The 10,283-nt window shown below is 42.2% G+C and overlaps 1 protein-coding gene across 1 annotated transcript in view; it reads right to left on the bottom strand.

Annotated features, from left to right (window-relative positions):
- Positions 1-9,813, bottom strand: part of CDC14B (cell division cycle 14B) — a 42,433-nt gene extending 32,620 nt beyond the window's left edge. The window contains exons 1-3 of the mRNA XM_030470555.1: positions 9,433-9,813; positions 1,528-1,621; positions 513-606 (exon numbers count right to left, since the gene is read on the bottom strand). Coding sequence (XP_030326415.1) covers positions 513-606; positions 1,528-1,621; positions 9,433-9,589 — 345 coding nt within the window. The 5' untranslated portion in view covers positions 9,590-9,813. The remainder of the gene's footprint in view (positions 1-512; positions 607-1,527; positions 1,622-9,432) is intronic.
- Positions 9,814-10,283: the final 470 nt, after the last annotated feature.

Raw genomic sequence — 10,283 nt, 5'->3', positions numbered from 1 at the left:
CAAAGATTGCTGAGCACCCCTCAGAGAAGATAATCTCCAATAAGAGCAAGGCAGTCCCCATCAGGACAATGTCATAAATGCTATCAAAGATCAAATGTTGCTTCTTATTAAAGAGATGTCAGGAGCAGAAGAGAAGCCAAAGTCAAACAAAAACAATCTCAAATTAAAATGTGTTGCACTTCACCCTCAAGCTCACTCAATACTGGCAGATTTCCAAGAAGAATGAATTCCAGGAGGAGAGCTTTTAATTTAAAGAAGTCTGTACTCGTTTAGCAACTGATCTTTTAGAAGCTTAAAATTAGTTACTGTCACAGTGGTGCATCTTCTGGACCTTAAAAGTAAGTGGGTTTTTGCTTCTGATCCTCCCTAAATTCACCCTGATAAAATTTAGCATTTATATTCAAAACTTTGCTGAATTAGGAACCCAGGAAAGCACCTGAACAAAACCAAAACAAAACGAAAACTTTTGGCCCATTTGGTTTTGTTCTTTAAAAAAGTCAAGAACATCAAATAAAAAACCCAAGTGTTACCTTTAATTTCTTATTTAGCTTGCAGCAGTATCTGTAGACCATTGCCAGATTGAGTGGTCCAAAGTCTGCATAGAAGCTGGCAGGAGAAAGAGGAAAAATTGTAGTGACCTCTGTAAATGCCCTTTTTTTCTTACATCAGATGAACAAAGCAAGGAGTAATAATACATATGTGATGTGCGTCACTCTAAAACCAAGAATGCCTTCTTGCAAACATACTATTCTGTTGGAGGAAACAGTTTTGTCATGTCTAAATAGGAACTAAAACTTTGTTTTCCACACACCACCACTCGAAACCAAACCAGCATACTCGAGGTTTGAAAAATTCTTCATACTGTATCACCCTGTGACACCAGTTTAGAAACTCTATTTTAAAAGCAACCCAAAAACTTTATTTTAAAAGAAGGCAATTATATTGCTCAAGAAAAGTGAATGCTGAGAATAAAGACTGAATAGTACTTTCAAAAACAGTAAGCACGCCCTTGGTCAAAAATATTTGAAGAATTAGCAGCATTCCAGATCACATACAGAGGCATACACTGTTCACTACAGGGGAAATAATATATCCATTGTCAGCTCATAAAGGCTTGAGTTGATTTTGCCAGTTTTTTCTCTTATTCTAGAAAGTTTAGACATTCCACTTAAAGCAACCAAAGACAACCCCTTCAGCTTGGCAGTTCAGTGCGCACTTCTGAATACATATTGTTGTACCATGTTCCTGTGTCTTCTAACAAGAACGGGTACAATGAAAGCTTCTGCTTTGAAGAGATTTTGAAGAAATCCTGATGGGAAGCCAAGAAGCCATTCTAAGCATATAAATCATCATGGCAGATAAGTCTGAGAGGACCAAACTCGTGTAATTAGTTCTGTAATGGGAATGGTATGTTTCTCTCAGCTACATTTAAAAACAGAATGTCAATTAGACTGGTTCCTCATTGCTGTTGTTCTGACTAATTTATTTCTGTAAAAAACTATGGGGGCAAAAAAGGTCTGTACTTACTTCTCATATACAAATTCATCATCTATGCAGAAATAATGGGTATTTGCAGCTCCACTCTTTGGTTTTCGGCAGAGAATTGCAAAATAAAGGCGATCTGAAATGCAAGAAAAATGTAATGCTTTTATAAACATCACACTTTTCTGCTGAAAGTCTGAAGTACTACCTGTCAAGAGAATGGTTTAAAACGGTTTAAAATGCACCAAACCTTCTTTTAAGTATTACTGAACTAGATATTATTATTTCTTTAGTGTTAAGCAAAAGGTACACCAAGATTGAGGCTTTTTGCTCAGTAGTGTTCCTGTAATCCACAGCTCTTTAGTGTTCTTTCCCAAAGTGCTCCCAGGAAAGCTCCCTGTTTGACAACTTTAATACAGCAGGAGCCTGACTTGCACCCATGCACACAGCAGAGACCCACCTCCTTTTGACGACAGACCCCACCTGTTGCACTCCAAATACCAACACACACACAGCCCCAACTAAGCCACAAATGCCTCAGCACTTCACCTACAATAAACTAAACAATGAAGGGTGCTTGTCCCAAGACAGGTACTTCCCACCTTCCTGTAAAACACTGATTTTGATGGTAGTGGCGTGCAATTAAAGCTGCAGGTGACAGATGCTGGAGGGATGTGAGGGAGCAAAGCACCAGCCCGCTGCTGCCCATGGGAGCACCACCTGGACATCCCCATCTGCATCCTAATCCACATCCCCACCCCAGCCACCCCTTCAAAGCCTGCCTGCACACAAGGCAGGAGACACCTTGTGCTTGCCCTGGCTTTCTCTAAGCTCAGGGGGAAAAAAAAAATGCCAAGGGTATTCACATAGGTATAAATTATTTTTATGGAGAGGGGAGTGAACTTTAGACACTGACTGTGCCGCTGCTGCTGTAAATTGCTGTGCTTGCGGTAATTGGTCAATAAAAATTGAGGCCTTGCAGCACCACAGCAATACTTCTCTTCCTCCTGTGGCAAAAATACCATTATAAAATACTTGGATTAGAATTCAAACCTAGAAGATTTAAGATTTTGTAAACAAGTTGCCTGGCACAGATATATTACTTAAATATCAGAACAGATCACCTCCATATAAACTTATTATTTCAAAGCCTAGCTTGTGATAAACTGTACCTCCTTTCTCAGAAAGCAGAGGGAGAAAAAAAATTATCACTTTATGCTTCAAAACAAAATATGCCATGACTAGCATTTGCAAACCATTACTTGTACCTTGAAAATACACAGTAAAGTATGCCACAACAGGAGTCCCCATGTCTGCATTTGAACACTCACACGGCCAGTGCTCTCCCACGTATGGCAGTATCCTGGGGGGGTGAAGGCAGGCAACACCATCAAAAAGTGTACATTTGCTAAATGTACATTTCAGTAGAACAGCAACCTGATGTGAACGGTTTCGCTTAAACATTTACAGGTCAGGTGCAACCAGTGGGATGGTACAGTAACTCTTAAGGAAGTCAGGCACCTCCTTCCTCACTCTCAGCAGAAGCAAGACGCCAAACTTGCTTACCTAATTTCTAACAGTCCCATCTCGTAAGCACAGCAGCTGCAGTACTAGCTAGGAAGTGCTTTACCTGCTTAAGAACTTCTGTACCTCCCAGCATTTACCAAAGCACCTTCTGAAAAAGAGCCAAAGGATAAAATTTAGAGTAATGCTGTGTGTTTTTAAGAAGTTACTAAACTGGCCCACAAAGCAAAATACATGTGGAGAAGAAAGTGCACTGATACCCCAGCTGGATGCAAAATAATCTATGGGGAAAATGCTTCACAGTGAGGCACTTCTGGGAAAGTGTTTAGGCCAACACTTTGGGGTGGAGGGAGCCCCAGCTTCCCACACCTCCCCTTCAACTGTCCCCACCGTTGTGTTACTCCCTGTGCTGTCAAGGTGGATTTGTGTGAATCAGAAACTGTAACAGATATCCTAGCACAGTATCAAAAAAATATGCAAACAAACAAAACAAAACAAAAAACCAAACCTCTTCCCACCTAAAACCTCTAACAAACAAACCAAACCCTAAAAAACCCCAACCAAACCAACCAACCAAACAAAAAACACCAAAAAAAAAACCAACTTACTTCTCTCTGCCCTGAGAATCAGAGCTAACATTGCCGGGGAGAAGAGGAATGAAGGCAAAGGAGGAAGCAGAAAGGAGAACTGAGAGGATATAATATCTGGGGATTGTGTTTAAATTGGCATTGCTAGATTAAACACGTCACACTACAGCCCCAAGCTATAATTTCACACCACTTCTAAACTGATTTAATGGCTAGCTGCCACCAGGTTCCTCACAACTCAAGTTTTCTCTGAGTTCGCCCACCGAACCAGCCTACTGGGGGTTAACAGTGGGAATACACCGCCAGAATTCTTCCCTCTATGGCATCTGCCCTTCAGATCCAGATTTACACTAAGCTCCGCCTATATACAAATAACATAGGCATTGAAGTCTGCACAGAAACACAGAATGGATAAAATTGGGTGGCTGTAGTACTCAAACTGACAAACTACCTCCTTGCACACTAGCTTCTTCACATAACTTTACACCACTTCTGAAAGTATAAAAGCACTGCACAAAAAGTAATCCAAAATCCTCAAACACAAAAGCAGGATCGAAATGAAAATAAATATATGTGCCCAGGTTGGAGACCTAAAATAATTTCACATTTTGCTCCTAAACAGGATTTGAAGTAATAGAATCACTTGCTTCCTCAGAAGTCCCACTTTTACTGAAAATCTTCTGCAGCTTTTGCAAAAATGTCCAACAAAAACAAGAATTCCCATCTTGAATGAACCATGTGTATATGGGCTTTTGAACTGCTGTTGGCATTCAATTCTGTACTGGTATCTCTGGATCGTGTTAATCGTTGCTATTCCTGAAACACCTGAAAGAAACTAGAGTTTAATGAATTTACAGAACTACCTCACAATAAGAGCAGTGTGTGTCAAACGCCAATATCCTGACAAGCTGTCTGTTCCTGTGCACCACTAACTATTGCTCTCTATTATGTAAACAGCAGGCTCCATCTTTTTAACATGATTTTAGAAATGAGCTACACAGAGAAGTCCTTTCCCATAAGTGTATTTACCTTTCCACTGGCTTACCAGCTCGATATGAGACAAATGCTGCATTACTCACCATGTCTGTTTCTACCTGGGTTTTTTTGCAAACACATTCCCAGTTCTGGTTAGTAAAGGATTAATATGTTGGGTTTTGGGTTTGTTTTTTTTTAATAGGAGTAACACATGCTGAGAAAGGAGAATTCCTTCATTAAGGATCTGATTGCAGGATGAGGATTTATACATAAAATACACCACAGCACTGATGAATTGTTTTCACTAGGACTCTGCGAAGATTTGGACTGGAGGAGCAGGGCTTCAATTTTATTATTTCTATGCCTCCTTTGCTAATTTTAGCTTTTTAGTATTTCACTGACACATAGTGTGCTTGAGCACTTCCAGATTCCTGCAAATTTCTGATAGTCATCCTAAAACTATCAAACTAGAGAAGACATTTCTAATCATCTCTCAGAGTAGGGCTCACTGCCTTACAGGCTGCATCTGCACTGCAATTACGAGATATGACTGTAGTATGTTAGATATACTTCAATTACACTTAATTTTGTTAGCCTCATATAACAAAAGTTACAATACAGAAACATGGACGTCACTGTAGGCAATTAATTTGAGTAAGCATCCAATGTACAGCAAAATGAGCCTGCATTATAGCATGTCTACACAAGCTATAATAATCATGCATTTATGTGACTGCAGTGTGCATACAGGAGGAGAAACATTTTGCTTGCTTTTCAGATCTACAGTGTTCTGTGAAAAACTGAGAGCTACCACTTCAAGATCATGTTAATGTGAATACAGAGATGACAAAATAATCTCCTTCCCTTTAGTCTGAATAAGCCTGATGCTCCTGGGTATGTGCTGCACAGGCCTTGGAGAAAGAAATTTCAGTAATTCAAGAGTTATGATTGGACTCGATGATCCTAAAGGTCCTTTCCAACCTAAACAATTCTATGATTCTAAGAGACAACTAAATACCAAAAGGCACTCACTGGAGGACAAGTCTGCGTATGATCAGGGAAGATTAATTCATACAAAGATAAATTCTACACTTCTATTGTTAAACAGATGCCTTAGACAAGAAATTCAGAGGAGACTGAGAGTACAATAAAAAACAACGTAAGTCTGTTTTGAATTACCAAGAATGTAGCCAAAGAGTTATTTACTATTGTAAGAGGAGTGTATTTCTAAATTCAGAGTTGGTACATGGTGTTATTTTGTGTTTGATTTAAAACACTCCAAAATATCACAAAGACACATGAGAAAACATAAAAGACAAATACTACTGCAATGTCAAGACGAAAAGCAAAATTTCTTTTTAGTCATTCTATCCTTGAAAAGATTCTTTCACTCATCACTATGGTATTTCAAATTTAAGTGACGATAGAGTTGGCAATTAGAACAACAGCCTGGCCTCTGAAAAAGAAAATGAAAGCATACTAAAAAGCTACAGGAACTTTTTATTTAACAGAAAACCATGAAAAAAAAATATTTTCAGGGTCATGTCATGACCGATCAGCAACACTCTTGTCACTTTACTCAAGTAGAGTCTTTGCACTCTGCTGCCACTGTCTGATACAAAGGACTACTTTATGTATGTTTATGCAGTTTCAGTGGTGGATTAGATGCTACAAGCCTTAAACTCGTATTTAAAAACTTAACTTTGAAAAAGACTCACAAGTAAGAGAGATCATATTGATTAAAGAGTAAATGCAGCTTTTGTACTGAAAGTTGTATAATGAAAACTAATTGGAAGTGTTGATAGTCAGAATGTTGGAAAGGCTTAATGATACTCAGTAGAAGTGTCCTTAGCATTCAAAAAAATAGTTTTCTACATAATACACGAAGTTTCTACATAATACACGAAGCCAGCAGTACTGGGAAAACAAAAGCCAACTCAATGGCTTGGAGAAAAAAACCCCAAACAACAACAACAATGCAAAAGGAAAAAAAAAAAAACCAACCCCAAAACCCAAAAACCCACCTAATGAATGTATTAAACTGAATGCTATTTCATAAAAACTCCAAACTGGCAGTGTAAGTAAAACAATTACAACGCAGAAAAAAAAAGGCACAGAGCATCTTTTAAGATGCTAGCTCTTCATTGTAAACAAACTATATATATCAGGAGGACTAACAAATGTCAAGAACTGCCCCATGGTGTTCTATCACTTAAAATTTAATTCCATGTATAGTTATTGTAGTTACTTCATTTTAGATTAACTACTGAAAAGAGGTAAGAGAGAAACACACACATTGTAATTCTGTATATCTTCTTTAAAATTATATTTATAAAATCAGAGCAATGCCAAAGAAAAGCAGTCAAGGAAAGGAAATCAACAGCTTTAAAGCATCACACACAGAATTGTTACACTTTTTTTAGATCATATAAATTACTTCTTTCAGAGATGAGAAGGATATGGGAATATGCTTCTAATGAACAGAAGAAATGCATTCAGTTCCAGCAAATTGAATTCATACCAGCAAGCCTCATGCATTAGTTGACAAAGAGAAAATGTTAAGGCTTACCACAGAGCTTAACAGACAAAAATGAGCAATTTCTTACAAGAATAATTTTCCTGACCAAAATATTGACATGATTCTGATTAAAAAATATCCTGACATATGACTAACGCATACAATTTATTAGGAAATAAAGAAATGCAATAACTATTGTAGCTGTTTTGAGGATGAAATCCATGCAAATAATAGATTAGAAATTTTGCTGTTTATGAATGTAACGTCACACAAGAAAAGATCCATAAATCTCTACAGCTATTTGGCTTTGTTTTCTGCCTCTTTTAGCAAGGAAAATGAATGTTCTTAATGCAATGTTCTTAATGAGTTTGGCACTGTTTCTGTAAGTAGATAAGCTAACTCAGATCTCTCAGCCTTTACAGAGGCCAAAATATTTACCACAGTATGTCCACTTGCAAGAATAAGGCCTTATGCTTTAATCTATCTCCAGTCCAGAACCAGTAATTCATTTCTCAGGACTGCATCATGAGAAGGCAGAACTGACAGTTCAAAACTTCAAATAACTTCTAAAACAGCTGAGTAAGACTGTGAGCTTATTCATTTAAAAAATACATGTGACATAACAGTGTAATAAAAAATTAGACTAGAATATTTCCATTATTAGAAGCTTGTAAACAGCAGCCACTCTGTGCAGTAAGATCAAGACAAAATTAAGTATTATTAAATATAATAATCTACTTCATTTAATCAAGTTCGTTATACTATATACTGCTGCTTATGTTGAATACCCACTGGAGTAAAAAAAAAAAAGTCAATGCCTAGGTGCTCTACTGTATTAAATGGGTGAACACTTGTCTGAAGGAGAAAATACAGCAATTTAAGGGCCTGCTGACGCCAGACGTGCATTATCAGATCCAAGCATCTGCTGCATGAGAATGGTTAGACAGACCTGTTTGCTGGAGACCCAAGCTGGACAGGGCTGGACGATATTCTAGGTAAAGAAACTACTTTGATATCAGAACATCATCACCTGCCAAATAAGGTGTTTCTACATTTAATCTTAAAACTGTACCACCATCATTTCCCATATAAATGGTTGCAGTTACAGAAAAATACACACATTATTGAAGCATTAGGGTTCTGCATATTAGCACACCATTACGTTTTTCTGTGTAGACTAGGCCTAAAATGCTCTATTTTAGGCTGGAGTTCTCAGGATTTTGCTCCCTGACAGTATTAGAGCTTTTTAAAAAGAGGAATCTGGTGTGCCTTGGGAGTTTACATTCTTGATAGCATTGCTATACCTAGTTTTCAAAACAAAATCTTACGGTTTTCTAAACATACCGTTATCTAGGAGACACACTCGTTAATTTAAGGAATGCTGTTTCTTGGCACAGGTAAGACTTGTGCCTTTAGACCATGTTTGTTCTTTGCATTTTTGCTTGATCTGCCCACAGACAATCTCCCACGTCCTTCACTAAGAAGTGCATTGTGAGGCTTATTTCTTGTTTTTTAAGAGAAGTTGTAAATATTACCACTCTCAGATTCTGACACAGGACATGAAAAGTAATTTTTTTTTTTTTTTTATTTGCTTTTAGGCAAAGTAAACTCGAGCATGTCTTTTAGCTGGGGAACTCAAAACCTAAACCCAGAATCATTTCAGCTTCTCCACAGGGGCAGGTTCCTGTGTCAAAACAAAACGCTGCTCAAAGCACCAGGCCACGAAAAGGACGAACGACATCGAGCAAACCTGCCTGCAGAAGCTGCTGGGACTCGAGTGTCAAGAAGAGGCGAGACGCTGGTCCATTATTTTACCCGTTAGTCACCGAGTGCACATTAGGGGAAAGATACATATTCCCAATTTAGAGAAAAAGATGTCACTTCTCCCCAGGCACCCCGAAATATGTTTTACTGGTTCGAATGTATTTTCCCTTTACTCTTTCACAAGCAGAAAAAGACACAGCACAAGGCAATTGCTCGGTACAGCTAGAGTTACTAAAAAACGACGGCATTCCTTCCTCTAGAAGGCTGGCTGCACTACCGATGCATTTTTCAAGAACACTTCGCTGCGTGGAACGCCAGAGAGACGCAAGAACTGACCCATAGCACAGATGGAGAAGCGCCACCCGAGCGCCCCGGGGTCCCGGCGGGGACAGCGCCGGACCGGCACTTGGGCCAAGTATTCTATCCCCGCGGTCGCGTTGCCCACCGGGGGCTCCCCTGGACGGAGCGGGACGGGACGGTCGTATTCGCCCCCGCCCCAGCGTCCCCCAGCCCGTCCCTGCCTTGCGCCTCAACTCTCCCGCCGCACCGCCCGCGCCCGCCCCCCCGGCACGCCCCCCTCACCGGCGATCCTGAGGCAGGTCTCCGGTCCAGCGGGGGGCGGCTGCCGCCGCTCCACTTCGCCCCCCGCTGTCCGCGACACCGCTCCCCGAGTTCTCTTCAGAGCCGGCGGGGCCGGGGTTGCGCGGCGCCGGGCCTCGGACCAGCTCTTCCGCTTCATGGCGGAGGCGGCCGCGCCGCTATGTTGGGTGCGAGGCGGCTCGCCTCATCCCCGCCGCGCCGCTCCCCGCGGGGCCCGGGCCGCCGGAGGGGAGGGACCCCGCGACGACGGCGGCGGCTGATGCGCCTCCCCGGACACCGCCCCCTCCCACCGCCCCATGCACCTACGGCCCCTCCGCCCCAAGCCAGCGGCAGCTCCCGGCGCACCACACCCCCCACACCCCCCCCCTTCCCCCGCCTCTGATTGGGTCAGCGCGGTGTGGCGTCACCAGCGCGGAGCGGTGGGGACGGTGATGTCATAGTGGCCGCTGTAACAGGTGGGGCGGGGGGCGCGGCCGCCTATGGCCGCGGGACGGGCGGCCCGCTACGGGCAGGGAGCTGCTGACGTGGCGCCGGGCTTTGCGCGGGCGAGGGGCGACGGCGGCGGGACCGACGCGCAGCTCGCGGGTGGCGGGGCCCCGGCGGCGCGGGGGCCGCGCCCCAGCACCGGCCGGCAGCGCCTTCGCCGGGTACAGCCGCCGCCTTTGGAACCGGGGGTGTTCGGTTGCGCGTCTTGAGGCATCGAGGACTTCCAGGTGCCTGTCGCGACACGTGACAAACGAGGGTCCCACGGGGACATGACATCGAATAAGGCCAGCTGAAACCGGCCCTGTGGGTGCAGCCGTCTTCTGGTCTGGACATGAAATGGATTTATC

Source organism: Strigops habroptila, chromosome Z (assembly GCF_004027225.2).
Source record: "Strigops habroptila isolate Jane chromosome Z, bStrHab1.2.pri, whole genome shotgun sequence".
Classification (NCBI taxonomy): Eukaryota; Metazoa; Chordata; class Aves; order Psittaciformes; family Psittacidae; genus Strigops; species Strigops habroptila.
Note: the sequence above shows the minus strand (reverse complement) of the source record. Positions and strands in the feature narration are given on the sequence as shown.